This window comes from Mustela putorius, unplaced genomic scaffold, assembly GCF_011764305.1.
Source record: "Mustela putorius furo isolate JIRA1106 unplaced genomic scaffold, ASM1176430v1.1 tig00004033_pilon_pilon_pilon, whole genome shotgun sequence".
In the NCBI taxonomy this organism is placed as follows: Eukaryota; Metazoa; Chordata; class Mammalia; order Carnivora; family Mustelidae; genus Mustela; species Mustela putorius.
This window is the reverse complement of record NW_025422169.1, coordinates 3508174-3530847: the sequence shown is the minus strand read 5'-3', so window position 1 is coordinate 3530847 and position 22674 is coordinate 3508174. Positions and strand designations below refer to the sequence as shown.

Sequence of the window (22674 nt, the reverse complement as noted above, 5' to 3'; positions counted from 1 at the left end):
TACACTTGAGACAAATGTTCCTGCCAATGTACTTTATTTTCCATATCTTTAATGGGACCAGGCTAGAAATACATTGGGTAGATAAAGGGCGGGGGGCATGTGGATAGAGAGCTCTACCCCAGCAACCCATCCAAATCCCATGCCCCATTTTATGACTAACATCTTCTCTACAGTAGTCCGCAGGTCTGTTTTATGGCAACTCCAACTCTCAGATAAAGAGCATTCCGAATAACTCTAAAAAGTTCCACAGATGAGATATAATATTTTGCCCAATACTTTAAGGTTAGGTAATGTAGCTCTTTTTATATAGAACTGAGCCAGAAATAAGTTAGGTCTGGTGAATGGGGGGGTTAATTTCAGGGTCACTGAGGCAACTGCTGTTTTCTGCAAGTTCTGGTATAAGCAGATCTATTTACAACTTGTGACTGGTATAGTAGGTAGTTTGTCAGTAAGATTTGACTCATTTCTATTTTGGTCCACATGAAATGAAATAAAGTATAAATGTACTTTTAAATTCAGGCAATAGAAGTGAATTATTCTGGGAATCCTAATTTTATTACTGTAAATATATACATACATATGTATATATTTACATATATGTATATATATATGCATATTCTGAACATTAAACTATATAGAACTGTAAATTTTAAAAAATGTCAGAAAGTGCTCTATGTCTACTGTGATCTCTCTCTGTCAAATAAATAAATAAAATCTTTAAAAAAAAAAAAAAAAAGGCGCCTGGGTGGCTCAGTGGGTTAAGCCACTGCCTTCGGCTCAGGTCATGATCTCAGGGTCCTGGGATCGAGTCTCGCATCGGGCTCTCTGCTCAGCAGGGAGCCTGCTTCCCTCTCTCTCTACTGTGATCTCTGTCTGTCAAATAAATAAATAAAATCTTTTAAAAAAAATGTCAGAAAGTGCTAGAAATACATTTATTCTCTTGGAACTTCCTTTGATTTTTCTTTATCCTCTAACCATTTTGATCTTTTATTCCCTTGGGACTTCTTTTGATTTTTTTTCTTTATCCTCTAACCATTTTGATCATTACAGGAGAGCAACTACATAAACACTCAGAATTTCTTGAATTCTTCTGGTATTTACTATGTTTTTTTTCTGAAGGAATTTGCTCTCTATTGGCTTAAATAAGTTTATTGGTTTTTATATGTTTGATTATTTCTTTCTAGCAATAGTTCCTAATCTATTATTTAGCCTAACTTATCACTTGTTTGTAATCAGTCAACCACAGGTATTTCCTGGGCAGCTCAGAGCAAACTGCTATGCCTAATGTTCTGAAGAAATATGAGATATTATCCCTAACTTCTGAGTGGCTAACAGTCAAGTCAGGAAGACAAGGCATTCACACAAGAACAGTATGTGATGGTTTGGAATGGACATGTTGATATGTACACCCATATTTTTTAGGAGGTAGTAAAAGGGATTACAAAAGAAACCAGGAAGGAATAGTTAAAAAATTAAGAGAAAAACTTTAATAGTATCACATTGGGTAAGCCAAGAAAGAATGGGCTTTGCCGCATTCGTATAGAGATATCAAGGGAACCAGAGGCTAAGAAAGCGAAATTTGTTTTGAGGAATCATACTCTTGAAGAAAGCAACTTAGTGGGTCTGTCAAAATATAAGCCAGACTTTTAAGGTAAAAAAAATATCTTTTTTCAGACTGGACAAGATGGCTTAAGTCAGTATGTCTTGGCAATGAGCCGGAAACCAAAGAGAGAAGAAAACATTGAAGATGCTACAGAGCTTATGGTAGGTAGCTGCTAGGAATTTGAGGCAGGAGACCCAGAAAGGGAGGGACTGTTTCTGAGTCCACAGAGCAGGAAGCAAGTATAGGGAGCAGGAGCTATCTCTAATGTACAGAGACAGACAGGAGACAAGAGTCATTCCTGGTTAAACTGGGGGCACAGCCAAACTCCAAAAGTGAGAGAGGAATGAGATACCCTTAGAAACTGAGGAGTAGGGTAATTTTGGAATAGCCATTGTATGGGAATAAAAGGAATTTCTAAATACCAGGGTGAGTCGGAGTAGTTCAATGAACATTTATTAAGTCCCTCCTATGTATGTGGCATGCAACCTAGTGCTGGAGTTAAAGAGACAAATAAGACATGGTTCAGCCATTGCCTTCTTACAAGAAATTTAGAGTCTACAAAGGACAATTATTACAGTAAAAGTCAGAACATAAATATTCACAGGATGCTATGTAACCAGAGATAAGGAAACTACACCAGTTAAGGCAGGTTTAGAGAGGTGGAGGTGAGAAAAAGAGGAAAGTTGGACAGGAAAGGTCTAAAAGATGACTTCTGGTCTGGGTTCTGAAGAATAGATAACTTCTACCAATGAGTAGGAGAAGGTATGGGGGTGGGGGAAGCAAAAGATGTCCTCTCTATATGGAAGGGAATGCACAAGGGTACATTCAGACAAGGTCCCTGAGGATGTGTGTACTTCCAAGCATGGAATATGAAACAGAAAACATCAGTGGTCACACACAGAAGATTTGTAGGTATCAGGTCAGTTTGAACATTTTCCTGTAGATAATTTGCAAACGCTGAAAGGCTGTAGGCAGGGGCAAAGGGGGGAACAGAAGCCTGGCATATTCAGAAACAGGTTTACATAGTTTATTCTGACAGCCATGTAGGATAATGTTTGGATTTGGCAAGAGGCAAGAATGATGAAAAGCAGGAAAAAAAATGAAAAATGCTGAAGAGACAACATGGGCAAAGACTGTTGGATTAAGGTGGGAGGTCAAGAAAAGAGAGGCTATAAAAGTTACTTCCAGGTTTCTGAGTGGCTGGAGTAATAATTAACTGGAATAGTGAGTAGAAAAGGAATAGGTTACTGGTGAAAATGGTGAGTGTTAACTTTGGATATATTGAATTTACAGTAATACAGGAAATTTACTTGGAAAGATCCACTAAGGGGTTAAGGACATGAGTCTGAAACATGAGAACATTATCTACCAGCAACAGTTTGTAATGGATTCAGCTGGATGGCTTTTTCAGGCAAAGCCTTGGAGGAGAGGGAAGAAAGCAATTTTTGGAGATCACAACATTTTTGGCAGAGGAGGGCACTCATGACAGCAGAGTGCTGAAAAGAGCTGTGGACTTCAGGGAAGGTAGGGAGTCAAGGACAGACGTGGGCTAACAAAAGGTGTGAAGAGAGAAACCAGGGTTGGGGAAGATTCCTGTAGCTAGTGGGTGAAAGAAAGGACAGAATTGACAGGAGAGGAGGATGAGCTCTGAGAGAGAAAGGTCTGACTCTGAGTTCTCAACAGTGGAGAATTCCAAGTGAAAACCTGGTGTCTGGTGTCACTGCAGGTTTTTGAATGGATAAAGAAAAGTGTAGGAAGGTGTCAAAATACGAGGTGGGAATGAAGACTAAAGTTGCCAAGACTGATTGGTAGGGAAGCAAGGGAGGAAGACAAAGTAATCTAACACAGAAATCACAGAATGAGGATTTTGAAACAGAGAGAATGGAGTGATTTGTGTGTGGAGAGCAATAGCCATCTGCTACCCTGTAGAGTAGAAAAATATCGATGCTTCCATAAAAGAGGGGTACTGGAGACATGACATTATCAGAAATGTTATCCACAACTGAATCCTGTATCTTCCCCCAAGTGCTTTCTCTTCCCATACCTCCCATGCTTAGCACTCCCATTATCATTTTCCTAGTTCAACTATTTTAAGGAGTATCATTAACAATTTTCCCTTCATTCAACTTCCACTTTTAAAGAATTATAAAGTACTTCAACTATTTACTCATAATGGGCATAACCTTTCATCTACACTGCCATGAAATCTTATTTTTGTTTGGACTCTTCCTTTTATTTCATTCCTATAACCATGCCCCAAGACCAGGTTCTCATCACCTCTCCATTGCAAAAATGAAATTTTATAGGCTCTCTCTATACCCAGTCTATTTCCCTTTCCAGATCGGTCCCATATTCATTCAGAAGCAATTCCGCCCCAAACATTGCTTTCATCATATAATGGCCTGCTCAAGAATGGGACTGTGACTCCTTGTTGGTAACTTTCCTAGGTCTACACACTCCTCTTGTCTGGATTCCAAGCCCTCTGAGATCTGTCTTAGGTTCTTCATTCTGGTTTTAGCAGATGTCCTCTGATCTTTCCTAGACTGGTCTTCTCACATTTCTGCATCCATTTATATTTTTGCTCAAATATTCATGTTTTCCTCCTAGAAAGCTATCCCTTTTGTCTGCAAATTCAATTATGCCAGTCTTTCAACGTCTACTCTATGGAATTTTCTGAAATGAAGGCAACCCCTATTGATCTCTTGGTTAATTAGTATTTGTGTGGTTTAGGACTAAATTCTTCTCCAATAGTTTAGTCTGTACCACTTCTCCAATCTAGGCTTAAGTTCCTTGAATATGAGAACTCATGTCTTGGTTTTCTGAATCCTTCCAAAAACTATATATATATATATATATTCTATTTTATTTATTCTATTCTATTAAAATATTCTATTAATATTCTATTAAAAAGAATATTATATATATATATAGATATATATATATAAAATATTCTTAAAATAGAATGATATCTTATAGTTCTTATCATCAATAAAGAGTTTTCTAGTTAGGCTAGTCCAAAATATTGTTTGTTAAAAATTAAAGCCTTTAGATATATAAAACTTTAGAAACAGAGTCTCAATCTGGGTCTAGATACAAAAATTTTAAACATGACAAAATTTTATCTTTAAAAAAAAAAAGTCCTGGGTTTGGGTAATTACTATCTGTGAAATATCATTGTTTTGGGGTCACCTGAATGTTATCTCTCATTCTAAGAGAAAATTAAGTTTCGAAGCAATAGGATAAATATCCATGAATTTGTTTTTCAAAGCAGTGTTCTTTGAACCATTTACCCGAAACACTTAACCCAGTTATTCAGCTCCTACAACCACTCTACCATGTGGCCAACCCTGAAGTAGTACAATGCTGGGGCACCTGGGTGGCTGTCAGTTGAATGTTTGCCTTTGGCTCAAGTCAGGATACCAGGGTGTGGGGATCAAGTCCTGTGTCGGGCTCTCTGGTCAGAGGGGAGCCTCCTCCTCCTTCTCCCTCTGCCACTCCGCCTGCTTGTGAACAGTCTCTTTCTCTCTCTCCAATAAATAAAAAATCTTTTAAAAAATGGCACAATGCCACATTCTATGTACCTAGAGCCTCCACGAGATAAAAGAAAATTTCATATTGTACTGCTACCTCTTTAGGGATCCTTTTCTTCTTAAAGAAAAAAAAAAAGCTTTATTATGGGAATTTTTTAATCCATACAAAAGCTGAGCAAACACTGTAATCAATTTCCCAGTATAGATCATCCAGTTTCAATAATGATCGGTCTAAGGCCACTATTTTCCAAAACATGCTATCTGTGATCCATACCCACATACCAATGGGTTATTTTGAAGCAAATGCCTGGTGTTTTGTTATCTATAAACATTTTAGTATGTCTCCCTCTCTTTTTTTTTTAAAGATTAATTTATTTATTTGACAGTGATCACAAGTAGGCAGAGAGGCAGGCAGAGAGAGAGGCGGAAGCAGGCTCCCCGCTGAGCAGAGAGCCCAATTCGGGGCTCGATCCTAGGACCCTGAGATCATGACCTGAGCTGAAAGCAGAAGCTTTAACCCACGGGGCCACCCAGGTGCCCCTTAGTATGTCTTTTAAAGATGAGGACCCATTTTAGGAAACAGAACCACAATACCATCACCCCACCTAGAAAACTAATAACAATGCCTCCATATCACCAAACACCTGGTGAGAGTTCAAGATTCCCTGATAATCTCATAATATCTTTTTCCCACCCCCCCGCAATGCATTTGTTTGAACCTGGGCCCAAAGACACTGGATATGTTAAGCCAAATCCCAGAAAGCACCATAAATCTCTAAACTAAAATTTGTCTCTTGGTAGTTAAACTAATTTAGGAAAAAATAAAATCAGTTTATGATCAATAAGTACATATATCCATCCTGAGGTTTAGGATTTCAGGAGTAGCAGCATTTGATTTGTTTGCATGGCACTTTGATGACAGAGCACAAATGCAACAGAAGGAATGGACAGACTGTCACAGGCACCAAAAGCCCTGCTCCTAAGCGTCACCTCTGTGACCCATGTCTGTGCGTGACGTGGAAATGACGCTTCTTAGCAAAGCATGTTTTCCTTCCGTTCCTAAAAGGATTTGAGGTGGCTAACTTGAAGCATTATTATTTTGCTACTAGCATTATGAGAAATACTTGCCCGTTTCCTATTCATTTTGTATTTTACTGACAGCGTGATCTCTTATTTAATACTCATAGAATCACGTGTCAAAAGAGCCTTTTGTATTTACGTGACATTTCCAAACTAAAATAAAGACTGACTCTAAAAGCACTGGGCACATGAGTTCACACTATTGAGAAACTAATGCTATAAATGTTTTCGATTTCTACATTTCTCTGGCCCAGAGAGTAAATTTTCAACAATATTTGAACACCACTGAAAACTTTTGAGAAAACTTCCTGTGTTTCCTTTTCTCCTAATGATTTTCTCTGCTATTGCAAAAGTCAAACAGGTTGTACAGAAGGAGAAAGGACACGCCCTCCTCACCCCCAAACAAGACCAAATGTCACTTACCACTCATTTCCAGAAAGTATCTTGCATTCATTAGCATTCGACCTTGAGGTTTCAGCTCTAACTGATTGAAAGAAAGGAAAAAAGGAAATATCAGTGAGAATGCGAAACAAGCTCTACGTTTAATGACACAACTGGTGAGTGTGGTGGCGGCAGGACATTTCCAATGTAGAACCCAAGACTGCCTCCTCCTAACTTTTTACTCATACCAGTTACCATCAAAATAGTGCACCATCCATGCAATCAACCTTTTTTTTTTTTTTTAAATTAAAACACCTCAGCAGCTCATTAATTTTACTTGGAGATCAAAAGTTCCATGAGGAAGAAACAAAATTCTAAAACGGTTTCCATCTGCTATTCTTGCCCTGTGCTGGCTCTCATCTGCACGGTTGTGAGTAAGGCAGGTTCAGATCTTCATCACAACAAAAGGATCCCGGACACTGGGACCAGGTAACTGGGGGCAACAGCAGGTCTTCTAGAAGGCAAGATGGATTCTGCTCTGAGGGTGCCTACCCACATGCCTCTAGGTTAACCAGGGTATGAAGTGGGAGCTGTGTTTTTCTTTGGTAAGGAAACTGTCCTTGGGAAAGTGCTAGATAATCTACCATGGGAAATTCTGATTAGATTGGTCTAAAAATGGACAAAAATACACATTCCAGTATCATTACATAGAAGGGAGCAGAGCAGAGTAGCACGGAAGGGAGGCTTCAGGTTATCATGTGATGTGACAAGGGGGAAACTGACAAATCCATCTCCCCACACCCCTCCGTTCTGCAACCCTCAGTTTGTTTCCCAGAGTCCAGAGTCTCTCAAGGTTTGTCTCCCTCTTTGATTTCTTTCCATTCTCTTTTCCCTTCCTTCCTCTGTGGATATTTTTTTAGATAGAGAAATTATTTCTAAGAAAGTGGATTTCAATAGAGCAAAGGGAAATCAAAGTCCAAAGCACCCTGTTGGCCCTTAGACACTATAAATGAAAGTAAACTAGGGAACATTCTTGGGGAAAAAAGCTACAAAATGTAAAAAGGTTGCTTAAGTAAAATAAGAATCTGAAGGCCACCAAGTGCTTATGGCTTTAAATACCATAGAATACAATCAATCAATCAATCAATCAAAACTTCAAAAGGAATAAAATCAGGAGACACCTAAGCAAGAAATCAAACACAACTTTAAGAGCTATAAATAAAAAACCAACCTGCTTGTCAGGGGAGCCTAGCCAAATAATTTAAAAATTAGTTATCCGTTTGTTAATGGAGAAGGAAATCCAACAGCATGCTACTTTTCTGTTCATTTTTGTTTGTTTGTTCATTTTAAAGATTTTATTTTTGGGTGATCTCTACACCCAGAGTGGGCTTGAACTCCCAACCCCGGCATCCAGAGTTACACGCTCCACGGACTGAGCCAGCCAGGCACCCCAAAGAGCGTGCTACTTTAAAAAATTGGGGATTTGGTGACTCTTTTTTAAAAATGAGGCAGAAAGCAGAAGACAAATGGGGATGAGTGAAAAGTGGGTAACATTTGGTCTAATTAAGCTCTTCTCCTAGCTGAGCGAGGTGTTGGCCCTCCTTCAGGCCCTGAGCTGACTGGCGTCTCGTGCTCCCCTCCCTCGTGTGCAGACCCTTCCACATTAAGCCCGCCCCTGTGATGATATTCAGTTACCCAGCCTCTTCTGCCTGCCTAAGCAGCACCCCCAAACAGAGATCTATTTCCAGGATCATTTCTCCAACCAGACACAGAAGCGCTCCACAGATACCGCTGGCCTACATTTACTAAACATATCCGAGCATGGGGACTTAAAAGAAAAAAAATCTTGGTATATGTTTATCTTCAAAGATTACTTTAGTATCACCAGCAAAGATGTGGATAAATATATACTCTCTCAGAAAGTACGATTACTTTAGTATCACCAGCAAAGATGTGGATAAATATATACTCTCTCAGAAAGTACTTTTTTTTTTTAGGTTAAAAATAGAAAACTGACACAGAATTCTAGTTGTTAGGTTTCTGTCATTCCCATTTTGAAACCAGCAACTTCAAAATCTTCTGAGTGGAGTTCTTAGAAGTTTGAGTTATAGGAAACGAGAAGTGAAAAGGTAAGATTCTCTCCTTTTGCATAAATGATAGAGCATTTGAAAACATTTTCTGAGTTTCAGATCATTTAAAAACAGTTTTTACTAGTGTTTGTGGTTGCTTTGTTTTTTCATTGTGTGCACCCCAGAAATCTTCATGAGAATTTTTACGCTTTCATATTTCACTCTTTCCTTTAACATTTCTAAACATTCACTACCCAAACAGTTATAACCTAAGTTTTCAAAAACTTAGGGCAGCAACATGGATTGTGTGTGATGTACACACACAATGTGTTTAGTACAAAGTGAACTAAATGAACAGTTACGGCTAAAAAAAAAATTGACAAGGATTGACAAAGTGTGGAGAGGGAAGACCAAACCTCACAGAGATCTTTGCTGGTCTTTTCCCTTATCTTTCACCTTATCTAAGACATCTTATCAAGAGATCGCACATAGATAGATACCTCAACAAATAGTCAACAGCTAGGTTCCCAAATTAAGGGGAATCTGCGATATTTCTGAGCTTATTTTACACTTATAGATCAATAACAACTCTTCATAGCCTAAGAGACCTTCCTCACCTTACACAGGAGTCCAGATATTTGAATATGTCTGTATGTTTCACAGTCCACAAGAACAGTCATCGTCATGATCAAGTTTCATCAGTGAGTAAGTGGCAGGGAATCTGTTTACCTAAGACGAGTGTGTCATAATTTCAGGATGACACAGAAACTCTGCTCTGTCTTCAGCAAGCATGATGCTTACCACTTAGTGGTGGGAACACTTTAAAAAGAGCTCACAGCCTGGATATTTACCCATATCTCTGCCTTCCCGTTGTTCTTCCGGCATCGCTCCGCCAGAGAGGAGAGCTCCACGGTAGTTTCAGATATCAGGTCCATGTTCTTGCCCTTCACAATGATCTGCATTACTCTTCCCTTGTTGATGTGGGCGTCAAAAGTGCTGTCCCAGGGCGGGTACATAGTTGGCTTTTTCTGGATATACATTTGCCCATTCTCTAGGAACAGAAAGAAATGTTCTCATTACCCCTTTAGCCAACTCTGGGAAATAATTCAACTTCACAGTGGCATCTGCCCCCTCTGTCCTCTAGGATATATAATTCCATTGGGAAGTCAAAAGTAACACGTTAAACAATTAGAGACGATATAGGACAGAATGAGAAAGTCCCAAGGTCTATATGAGTGATACACTGTATCAGTATAGGAGAGATCACCTTGATACACAAGGTGATACACTGAAACTTGTAAGTCAATCTGGTCATTTAAGCAGCAAATATATGATAATGTCTTGGACTGCCGACGTTCTTTTCCTATTCAACAGTCAGTTGCTTTACTTCGAGCAAATAGACAATCAGGGGCCAAGCTTGCTATATTCAGGAGGTTAGAATGACCCAGGTCCCATCCTCTACATCATACACTTTTATGCCTTCTGGGACTTTCCTCTAATGATCTACAAAGGGTGAACACACAACTAATTAATGTCACTGTCATCTAGTTAAAAAGAGTTGATAGAAAACTACTGTGTGTTCATCTGACAGATGCTACGGCATAATTTAAAGCTTACAGTAAGTGCTCCTTAAAAAGACCTTTAAAAATTTTTCATTTGACATAAATGCAATGTGAGGTAAAAACCCTTAAAGCATAATGAGCCATTATTTCTTTCTCTAATTCTCAAGGGACGATACATTTTACATGCACCATGCACCCTATGCAAAAACTAACACGTAACTCAGAGAGGCAGTGGTCTCAGTCCGTGGGATCAGGGAAGCAGGCTGTGGACCTACAGATGAGAAAAAGGGCAGGCAGGAGAGAGATCTGGAGGTGGCTGATGACAAGAACTGTGGTCGGGGTGAAAAAGGGTAGGAAAACCTCTCCGGAACCACCAAGAGATTGGGAAAGAGTCTGTTAGTGTGATTAAGGGAGAGGGGCATATCTTTCATCCCCACTAGATTTTCTGTAGTGTTTATTCTTTAATCATTTCAGGAACAGCAAACTGCAGCTGTATTTGAGAGTTGGTTTCTTTTGATAAGCACACTAAGTGGCAGATTTAGCAATTCGGAGATGTTGGGAAAGCCAAAAGGAAAAATCCGTTTAAGCAAGGAAACAAAGCAGTTCAGACTCCTGATGGCCCCTTCTCTCTGATACACGATGGCAAAGCAGAACACATGCCTATCATCTGCTGAATTGTCCTTTGGGATGTGTATGAGCACTTGAATAAACAGAAACTTCTAATTTTCCATAAACCTGGCTCTGAAAGGGATAAACTCTGACAAGGTCCAAAGTGGAAGAGGAAGGGGAAGGTTTTGATGGCTTGCTTGAAAAGATTTAACTGGAGACTGGACTTTAAAAAAAATACAAATGGCAATTCTAATGACCACAGTAACACTCTACTTCCACAGACGGGAAGCCCCTCCTTCTCATAACTCCTCAGCTGTAAACTTTCTCCACCACCCTGCAAGGGGCAGAGAGATCTGTGTTGAGGCTCTTCTCATCTCATTCATGAGGTTTGTAATTACCTAAAAAGAGGATCAGAAATTGGGATCCTAATGACTTTCAGTGAGTTTTACCATTTCCAGAGCCTCCCAGACTCCCAGACTGACAACAATTCTGCCCTGTTGGTCCCTGTTCTATTGACTCATCATGGAAAATGCAATCTAAGACTTCCAAGATGGATACACTTTTAAATATTGGGGCAGCCCCTGTGGAAAATAGGATGGAGGCTTCTCAAAACTTAAAAATAGAACTACCATATGACCCGGTACTTCCACTGCTGGGTATTTACCCAAAGAGAACAAAAACATGGGCCTCTATGTTTATTGCAACATTATCTACAATAGCTCAGATATGGAAACAACCTAAGTGTCCAACGAAACACAAATGTATAAGATGTATACCTAATGGGAGAGCATATGTGGCCCTATGAAGGATGAGATCCTGCCACCTGCAACAACAGAATGTCTAGAGAGTATTAGGATAAGTAAAATAAAGCAAATTAAAAAAAGAAAAATACCCCATGATTTCTTACTCATATGTAGGATCTAAGAAAACCAAATTAATAAGTACACAAAAAGCAGAATGAACCTATAAATATGGAGAACAAACTGATGGTTTCTAGAGGAGCGCAGCGGGGAATGGGAAAAATGGGTGAAGGGGAGTGAGGGGTCCAGGCTTCCAGTTCTGGAGGGAATAAGTCATAGGGATGAAAGTTACAGCACAGGGAATTTAGCCAACAGTACTGTAGCAGCGCTGACTGGTGACAGATGGTAGGTCTGCTTGTGGTGGGCATAGTGTAACGTGTACATCACATCTGAAAAGAATAGAACACTGTGTCAACTATAATCAAATTAAGAAATCTAAAATAAATAAATAAATAAACTCTACTGAAGTAATACTTGAACTTTGATGTGCAGAGTGGTTCCTTTTCAGAACAAACCAAAACAGAATCAAAAGCCAAAACCTCCGAACTCCGCAGGCTAACCTTTTGGAAAAACAGAGTCTTCCTTTCTGACAAGGTCCCTTGATCCACACGGCTGATCAGACCAAGTTCAAAGGCAAGGCCAGAAGAAGAAGAAGAAATTTAAAAAGGCTCTTGGGAGGCAAATGTCAGTGAAGCCCTGTGCTTATGGAGAACGGGATCCAGGAGACCCATTAAGTCGAAAGCGGCTTTGAAAAACTCAAGACATTTTACACTTCAAAGGTTTCTGTGACATTTGAAAGGTTTTAGATTGGGAGCAAGTGCCATTCTCACTTTTAATGAAACGGGAGAGAAATCCAGGCAGAAGGGAAATCAGGATGATTCAGACCTTCTCTTCAGCTTTGATGCTCTCGCACTGGCTAGAGGGGTGGAGTCGATCATCAAGCACAAATCTTGCAAGAGAGGAAAAAGCTAGCTTGGTAGGATCTGGAAATCCAAGATTCTGAGCTGGAAACACCTCATTGGAGGTTCTCAACTGCTGAACTGGGTTCCTCCTCCATCCGTAACTGCCACTCCATTAAGAGGCATTTTAAGGACTACCCTATACGAAATAACACACATCTCTCTGTCCCCAAGCCTTCGCTCTCCACTCTGCCCTGCTTGGGTTTGCTGCCCGGTATTTACCATTATTCCAAATATTCCAGTTTGCCCAATGCCTCTCTTACTCCGCTAGAACAGAAGCTCTAAGGAAAGGGCGCTTTTATCTCCCACTCCATAAAGACTTTCCCTGTAAGGCAAGTGGAATGGCTCCTAGAGTTACTACGAATCTGCACTGGCGTTAATCACGTCTCTACAATGTGTCTGCTAAAACAAGAGAGGTATGTAGGGAAATAGAGAAAAGTGGTGAAACGGGGAAAGAGGTAGGATGTAAACTTCCGTGGAGAGGTTTTAGGCAGAACAGGATTACTTTAATTGAAGGATCTAAACCCACACAATGAATCTTGGGATCTGTTACACATTCCCCCTTACCGTGAACTGCCTGTAAATATTTACATTTGATAAAACATGATCATTCTTTCAGCCATCCAGGGTTTTGTAAAGATATAAGTTTTCTGAAATCTGGATTCTAATGGCTAATTACATATTCTTTTAACATTTATCTAAGCTTAGCCCAAAGAAGGAATAAGCTATCTTTAGGCTTAATTGTCAGATTATGAAGACTTACCCTATCTGTAATCATGGGAAACAACCAGGGTTAACATGATGGGCTCCCCTGTTCCACGTGAGTTTACCAGTAGAGTCTCTCGGCCCCATTACCTCCTCGAATCATTTCTCCTTTCCTGTGTTCCTTTTGCTTATGTAGAAAAATGGCACAGGGAAATGTAACACGAGGTAGGAGACCTGGGTCTCCTTCCAAGTCTGTCACTAGCTCCTACGCCCTTGAGGAAGTACTTGGCTGGGCTGGGCATCAGTTTCCTGAACTGTAAAATTAGACTGAACCAGATGGCTCTAAGTTCCTGGAAGGTCTTGCCTCATAGTTCACAGCAGGACGTTCCTCCTCCCCCACCTAGAACACCGGCTCGAGCAGCTTACCTGATTCTACATATTCTTTGACAAGCACAGCACAGTAAGGGTTAACAGCCTCTCCTTGACATGCCTGGCAGGACCCACAGTCGAAGTTGGACAAACCAATTCGAAGAAATGGTGACATGATTGCTCCCTGCAAAATGGCAAAAGACAAACGCCATACAAAAAGTTATTTTGGTGTCCCATTTCCATGTACCCAGTGCTTTATCACCAGCAGCCCAGAAGCTCAAATGGTTCAGCTATCCATCTGAACAAATGCTTTTACTTCCCCTTCGACAAAGGACATTCCTGGGCTCACCCCAAACCACAGACTGACTTGCTACGGAAAGAGGTTTTCCGGACATCTGCCTATTCGACCCCATCAGAACTGTAATTCCACTCCGAATGTAATGGAGTTACATCTAATAGTTGCAGAGAGAGGCAAACATTTTCTGACATTTTATTTCTTCTACTCTTCAAGTAAGTACCCAAGAAACAAACCACAATAACAAGAACATGAGTTTAGAAAGGGTGAGTCTATTTTAGTCGCAACAGTTAAATATGACACCACAGAATTCTTATACGGGCTATTTATGTACATGACGCACTTGGCTCTGGGCATTTAGCAACTGGACTCTGTTTACTTCAGACATTTCAGAAAGGTCTACCTTCTTCAGAGTCCTGTGTAGGTGTATATATGCATGTACATACGCACACACATCTACCTATATAGAGAATGAGTCTTTGAACTTTATAAACCACTTAAAAAACCCCAAGTCATTGCCCACCATAAAGTCATGCTTTATCATCTAAAGATAAAGTATACCAATAATCACATGTATCTGGAGATACAGGAGAACACCATCATAACGCCAGCTAACACGTTCTAGGGCTCTAGTCTGATGTTTCATCTGCTGGTCCCTCCTCACCCTTCTGTGACCACTTACCTCAACCAACCTCCACTCTCCCCCGCCCCCAAGTCTCCACTTTCTTTCTTTCTTTCTTCTTCTTCTTTTTTTTTTTTTTTTTAAACCTACTTTTCCATGAGGTCCTATTAATCTGAAAACATTCTCTGGTGCTCGGTGAAAAAGTTACTTCTTGGCTTCTCCTCTCTTCTTGAACTGTTTTCTCCTCCCTAATTTTCTGTCAGTCTCAAGTAAGCAGAACGTAAGAAGAACAAAGCAGGAGCTGTCCTCTTGACCTTCGTATGAAGAAAGGCAGCTCCTCAGAATAAGAGCCCGCATGGGAGCACCAACGGCTTCACTGGAAATCTGGGGCCCATCATCCCAGATCTGGCAGAGCCATTAAAGACTGCTCGTTCTCTGAAATGATGGTGGTCTTTGGGCATGTTTTGAACCTACAGAGACAGTTTAGGGGCTCCTGATAACTGCTCTTAACTTTGTGAATTCTAAGGAAGTCTCAATTTCCCACAGCTTGGCAGGTTTAATTAAAGGAGGCGCTGGTAGAATCACTGTATTCATCAGGTGATCTTAGTCTCTGAAACACATTCTGTATAAGTTAAACGTTGAACAGCTGCTAGATGACTTCTAGATGTGTCTTTAGGGGCCTCCCTCATGCTCTGAGTTTAGGATTCTTGGACAGGAGCTGAGCTAACGATTAAGAGCTCTCTGGAGAAACCTGCCTTGACAACCCTCTTTCCTGGGTCATGTAGGTCTTCTGGATAAATCTGTAATTCTGCATTGATCAGGAAAGTTTGCCAAGAACTATCCTCATCTACGAGAGTGGTTACCATGTGTGGATACTCTAAAGATTTCCTCAACATGAGTAAAGGTGAGTAATTAATTTGGATTTGAATCTGGAGGGATCAGGGACTCCTGAAGCCTGAGTCACAACCATGGTGACCTTTAGTGACAGCTGTGTCACTCTGCTATTTCCAGGCTGGCTTCAGAATTAGCAGCAGCAGCAGCAGCAGAGCTCAACATGCACCTGGGAAAGTCTGTCTGGGGAGCAGAGCGAAACCTCTGGGGTGACCAGGGTTTCTGGTACAGTGTGACAGAGTCGCAGAGGAAGCCTCTCTCCCCCAGCACGTCTTGATTAGACATTAGCCGACTTCCTATCCCTCTAGCAGTCCAGATTGGCTTCCCTAGCCCCTCACGGATGAGCATTCTGCCGGCTTCTCCAATGCATGCACCCATTCAATAGCCAAGCCACTGATTCTCTTTTAACAGGTCCAGTCACCGTGACGGGATCTGACATTTTGACATCGAGAAGACAGAATTGGCATCTGTGTGCTGAACCTAACACGTTGTTCGCTCAGGAGTGTGTTTTTAAGACAAAAGGAAGCATTTTACTACTGAGCTACTCAGAAATTTTTCCCCTCCTGTAACAGCAACGTGATCATTATGAAAAATAAAGAAAATACACATGGGCACCTGGGTGGCTCAGTGGGTTAAAGCCTCTGCCTTCAGCTCAGGTCATGATCCCAGGGTCCTGGGATTGAGTCCCACATCGGGCTTTCTGCTCAGCAGGGAGCCTGCTTCCCTTCCTCTCTCTCTGCCTGCCTCTCTGCTTACTTGTGATCTCTCTATCACACAAATTAATAAATAAAGTCTGAAAAAAAAATAAAATTAAAAAAAAAGAAAAATAAAGAAAATACACAAAATTGGTAAAAAGTCTCCTCTAGTTCCACCAGCAAAAGCAAATCACTAGTATTATTTTGATTTTGTTCTGCATGCTAAGCTCACACTGTGTTTATGGGATTACATCTGGCTTTTTATTTTTAACGTTTTACCATAAAAACTGTCCAAGTTGCTGTGACATTTTGCAAGCATCCTTTTAATTCCTGCATGACTTTCTAGTGAGGGGCAGCTCCATGATCTGGTTTACCAATGTCTTACAGTTACATATTTAGATGGCTTCCAGATCTTCCATGATAGAAATAACGCTATGAGAAGGACCTTTTTATAATTTAAAAAAAAATTTAGGAATAATGCATCAGACTAGATCACTAGTCAATATTACTAGATCAAGTGGTATTACTATTTGTAAGTCTTACACATTTAAAGAAAACAATAAAACCTAAAGGCAAAGACTTAGCAGGGAAAATATCCACGGTAAATACAACGGACAGTAACTAAGCATCATTCTGACATAATAAGTGTACGTAAATCTGTAAAAGCAAACCAAACAAAGACGGCCCATGACCCAAGTAATTAAGTGGCAATGACACAAACTGCATGAAAGACTAAAAACAAAACCAAAAAACCCAACAAAACAAAACAAACCATAATTATAACTAGGTCTATGGGAAAATGTTCGGCCTTGTGAGCAATTTAAGAAATTCAAAATAAAACAAGATATGGGACACCTGGGTGGCTCCGTTGGTTAAACGCCTAACTCTTGCTTTTGGCTCAGATCGTGATCTGAGGGTCATGGGGCTGATCCGTACGGGGCTCTGCGATCAGTGGAAACTCTGCTTGAGACTCTCTCCTGCCCTCTCTTTCTCTCTCATATATAAATAAATCTTAAAAAAAAACAAACAAGATACTATATAATTGGGTTTATATAACATTCTTGAAAAAACAGAACTCCTTGGAGAAAACAATGGTTAGCAGTGGTTTGGACAGGGGAACAGGGAACAGGGTATTATAGAGAGACAGCATGAACAAGCTTTGGAGAGAAGATGAAGCTGTACTATAGCCTGATTGTGGTAGTAATCACAGAAATCTAGATTTAAATTCACAGAGTCATACAGCAAAAACAACCATCAATTTTGCCATATGATCATTTAAAGACCAAAATTTTAAGATATGCTATTGACATTTCAAGGCAAGGACTATAAATTCAGAGGTTATATAGATAAAATGCACATTAGGTACAGATGAATGAATATACATTAGGAAACTAGAAATTCATATAATAAAATATTAAAATCTAAAGTAATCAAGAGTAGCTTCAATTTACCAAAGGGAAAATGTCAGAGCCTTAAGAAAAATAAATAGCTTTTACTCTGCTATTTAAGCTCTCTGGAAAATTTTTGCATTTTGGAGCAAATAGCAGAGAAAAAAATAATATTAGAATTTGATAATGCATTTTCTTTGGGGATCCATTAATACTCAACTCTTGATGTAAACTATAATAATAAAATAAGTTAAAATACTTATAAAACACAGCACAATAATATTTTTTACCCATGAAATTAGCAAATATTTTTGAAATGCTCTTACCTACACTGGCAAGGACAACACGAATCATACATTATGATATAATGCTGTTGTGAGCGCCAGTTTCCACAATCCTGTGAAACACAGGCACACCTGTATGTACAGTATATGTAGGTGTATATATGTATATAGAGAGAGCCTAAAAGATCTGTAATAAGCATATAAAGGTGAAATTAACATGGAAGATTTGTGTGGGCTGGTCTTGTGTGCTCAGAGCTCGAGGTTAAGGAAGAACAGGGATTTCTCTGCGTGCTCAGATAGAAAGGGGAATTGCTGTGTATAATACTACATGTACTGGAATGACATCCGCCAGAGATGCCTTCCCTAGTCTCTCTGTGGAATGCAGATTTCATGAGCGACCTCTCTGCTGGCCGTTCGTGGTCATCTCCTCCTTTGCAACAGACGTGTGTGTACAGGACGGACCGGCCAGGCTGTTCTGGACAGTGCAGCAGTCCGGTCGCTCTACAGACCTCTCTTCTGAACGACACAATCACACATTCCGTTCCCTTCTGGACAGCTCCTGAGGACCCTCAACCTGCCAGGTCCAGGCAGAACTCTGTCCAGCCTTTCAAACCTGCCCCTTCTATTTTACCAGCTCAGCGGCGGGTGCCACGGCTCTCCGCTCCGCACGCAGAGGTCGCATCTCCCCTCGTGCTCCAGAGCCCATTGGCTTTGTTCCTTCCTGCTCCCCTCCCCTTACCTGGGTTTCCCGTCTCGCAGCAGCTGACCTGTCCCTCTACCCAGTCTTGGCAAGTCTCACTCCCAGGCACGTCTCCAAGCTGCAGCCCAAAAAATCTTACTTAGGACTGTGCAGAACTATTACAGTTTCTCCAATGTGTCAAGCTGTTTCCCAGCTCTGGGCTTTTAGGAACGCTGTTCCCTCCCCCCGGAATGCCTTCCTATTTCACTCCATCCTCTCTCGCCCCCCCACCCCCACTTCCTCACCTTTCAAGTTCCTGCTCAGTCCCCACCTTCTCTTTGGAGCCTCTCTTCCCTCTACCCCCATCACCCTCCCTCCAGCACATCCTGCTGGAACCCACTCGGCCCTCCAGGTCCCCCACAGTTTCCTGGGCATGGCTGAGACAGCACTGGCCATGCTCATTTGCCCCGGCTGGCTTGCTCTTTTCCATTTCTGAGTGGGGCAGGTCCTATAACTCAAATTCTCTCTGTCTCCTATTTCCAGCCTCCAAATCAGGAAGACATAGAACAGCCCCACCAGGATTTCTCCTGCATAATTCTTAAGGTACCACGGACCCTCAAAAGAGGGATATCACTCAAACCACAGAAGTCGCACTGGTTTCATCTGCAAAGTATCTAGCAAAACCCCTCCAGAGTGAGTGCAAGTGAGGCACCCAAACGGTGACCCAAACGGTGATCAAGGGTTTTCTCTAGTAACACGTTGCTTTGGACATTTCAGTCGGCTTCGTGGAATTGTGGAGGAGATCCAGTGCTGGTCCCACACAGCCAGATTTCCCTAAAATATTTTATTCAATCTACTGGTTCATATTTGTCTTCCCAAATAGGTCTGTGAGCTCTGAGAGCAGGGATCGAGCCTCAATCATCCACACATCTCCAGGGCTGATCCCTCTGTCTGACATGTAATAGATGCTCGATGCAATTTTGCTAAGTAACTTAATTTTCAAAAGAAGGCTTTTGAAATAATCTCTTAATCTTTATGCATTTCTTTTACCTGCAAGGGTATAGTGTGGTCCAATGAGGCAGCAGGCAGTAGTAGAGGAAGTCACTACAAGGGAAACATCCCAGGCATTGTTACAAAGAACCAATGCCATTATGAGCTCAAATGCAGGAATTATTTAGCCTCCCTAAGCCTGTCCTTTCGTTTGGAAAGTGGTCATAGTGCCATTACTTGTCTCAAAGGGCTATGCAGACAGAATGGGCAAATACAGGGAGATGCTTAGAACGGGACTGGCACGGGGTAAACTTAAAAATGTTAGTTATTATTATTACTGCAACTCTGATATATTTTCCAATGGACTTTACTGACTTTATTAGTTTGTACCAAAAAAGGGCAGGGAGAGAGTAGAAATAGTCTTTTAGGAGCCTATCTGAGCTGAATTATGTGGTCTCTCTCTGTGCTCTGCCACTGAGCTCCCATAAAACCCCACATGTATCTCTCCAAGAGCACTTACTACCATCTGATAGAGTCATCTCGATGCTGGCACTTATCATGATGGACTGTCTGTCTGCCCATCCAATCTTCTGTGCTTTTGCTATCTCAGCTGCGAAATATCATCATAATACACACTTTAAATTTGCAGAGAATCTTTACTCTTATGACTCAATGTTTTCACCTTTAAGTGTGATCTCATTTGTCTTTAGCAAGTGGCTATGACACGGGGAGATAGTCAAGTATAATGGCTCAGAAGCGTGCTTAAGGTCATACATCCTTAAGTGCTGAGCTGAGAATTCTGGTCTTGACTGCCTGGGTGCTGACTCACCTACTTCCCCAGGGTGACTCACCTATCACCATTCAAATCTGCCAAATGCTTTCACAGTAATGTTAAGCATGGCCACCACATAACAAAACCTGAGGAAGAGAAGTTCCAAAGAAATAGAAAGCAACAGAAGATCTATATGCTCTCATCAGCTAAAAAAATACCAAGACTTTCAAAACAAAAGAGTGGACAGTGTTCGTATTGCTATAATTTAGCAGGAGATGTCTCAGAGACAGAGGGGGAGTCTCAGAGAAATATCAAAACCTCAGACTTATAGAAGAGGGAACACCAATCAACAGTCAACCCAGGAATGAGAGACAAAACGTGTTCAATGGCGTCCAAGTGGGTCAGCTCAGCCAAAGTTTGGGAAATTAAAAACATCAGGCAAATGTAGGCAAATTAAGTAACATCTGTAGCTTTTACATGTCTTTACAGATAGGTTTCTTGGGTAAAAGTGACTATTGGAGAAAATAACATATAAATTAAGGTGAGTGCCTTGCAATGGGCAGAGAAGAAAGATGGCAAATAGCGAATGATCAAAAAAGTGTTTTAGCTGCTGTGAAGACACAGAATACTTTGTATCCTACAAAGTAGTATAATAAAAGTAACCCTATTAAGTATTAGCTTCTTGTCTGCAAATATGGGCTCAAAAGAGAATTTAAAAAGCATGAAAAAAGCATATTATAATATTCTAATATTACATATTTTAATATTAATTTAATTATTTTAATATTATATATTATAATATTTTAATATTATATATTTAATATTTTAAAACAACCCCTACAGCATGTGTTATAATGATCAAAGAATGTAAGCCCAACATTCAACCATTAGAAGTAGTAATAAGGAAGGGAATTTGTTGATAGAACTTGTACTGTGCTTCTACCTGAAAATACTAACAAGACATCCCCCACCAACTGTTAGGGACTGAGCTGTGTCCCCCACAAATTCACACATTGAGACTCTGGGCCCCCATGTGACTATATTTGGAGTTAGGGTGTTTAAGGAGGTAACTAGGGTTCAATGAGGTCGTAAGGTTGGGACCCTAATCCGATAGGGTCCTTATAAGACCTATAAGTCCTCGCAAGAAGAAGAGACACCAGAAGTCTCTGTTGTCTTACTTCATTCTCTCTCTTCATGATGTGAGGACACGGTGGGAAGGTGCTGTCAACCTGTGGGAAGAGAGCTCTCACCAAAACCAGCTCTGAGGGTACCTTGACCTCAGACGTCCGGCCTCCCAAACTATGAGAGCCTCCCCGTTTGCGGTGTTCTGTAACGTCAGCCCCAGCAGAATATAACAAATATCACCAAAAATAACGTAGAAACAAAAAAAAAATATTGAAACATAGAAAACAAAACACCCAGGGTGACATTGTTACTATTCTGACGCTAATTTAAATGTGTGACATAAACAGATCGTCCAATGAAGCATAGCTCTGATCAAATTATACCAATACTCAAGAAAACTGTCCCAGTCCTTGCTGAATTAAATCATGGCTTCTTAACCTGTTATCTCAGAGCCTCCACACTTTGGCTCCCACTGGCCCTCCCCACTCAGCGCGCTTCTGAACACATCTGAGCTTCTCTGCTTGCTGACCATCATCCCAGTCCCTCCGTTTGGAATGTTCTGTCCTCCCCGCCCATGCACAACTGCCATCCCCCAATCCTTCTCATGTTGGGGGGGGGGGGAACCTCACTCACAGACTGCCTCATTTAGAAATCTCTCCCTGTTCACCACAGAAAGAGGAATGATTTATCTGATGGGTAAGTTTTAGAAGAACAAACTGCATCTGCCAAGCCCAGACTCTCCTTTCTTTTGGGGGGCATTTGCTGACTCCCAGCATGCTTCTCCACTCTTCTCCGCCATGAGCAGGGTAGGGCCCACCCCCTCAGCCCTGGGAGGCCAGCCACCCTCCAGCAGTGCCTGTGACACATGAACAAAGACCAGCCCATTTGCTTGAACACTTTAGCCATATCCACCAAACCAGCCTCCAGTTGAATTTTTTTTCCATCTCTCTGACTTCTGATCTATCTCTCCATTTGTTCCAAACACCAACAAAACCACTGAAGGGGTTACTTATGGACCCTCTACAATGCATGTGTAAATTCACATGTATGTAAAGAGCTCTACATAGCTTCTACCACTCAGTCTCCTCCACAAGTCCAGGAGGTGGGTAGAATTAGCTCCAGTCTATAGATAAGAAGCCTGAGGCTTGCTGGGGTAAGGAGCTTGGGGAGGGTCACAGAGTGAGTCAAGAGCAGAGCCTGGATTCTAGGCCTCGTTGCTAAGCATCTCCACCCATACTAGTTCATTATTTGGTGTTAGAAAATGCC

At 41.0% G+C, this 22674-nt stretch overlaps 1 protein-coding gene across 1 annotated transcript in view; it reads right to left on the bottom strand.

Annotated features, from left to right (window-relative positions):
* Positions 1-18494, bottom strand: part of PRKCQ (protein kinase C theta) — a 125590-nt gene extending 107096 nt beyond the window's left edge. Inside the window, exons 1-4 of the mRNA XM_045072353.1 lie at positions 18474-18494; positions 13725-13851; positions 9515-9714; positions 6637-6697 (exon numbers count right to left, since the gene is read on the bottom strand). Coding sequence (XP_044928288.1) covers positions 6637-6697; positions 9515-9714; positions 13725-13842 — 379 coding nt within the window. The 5' untranslated portion in view covers positions 13843-13851; positions 18474-18494. The remainder of the gene's footprint in view (positions 1-6636; positions 6698-9514; positions 9715-13724; positions 13852-18473) is intronic.
* Between the last annotated feature and the right edge of the window lie 4180 nt (positions 18495-22674).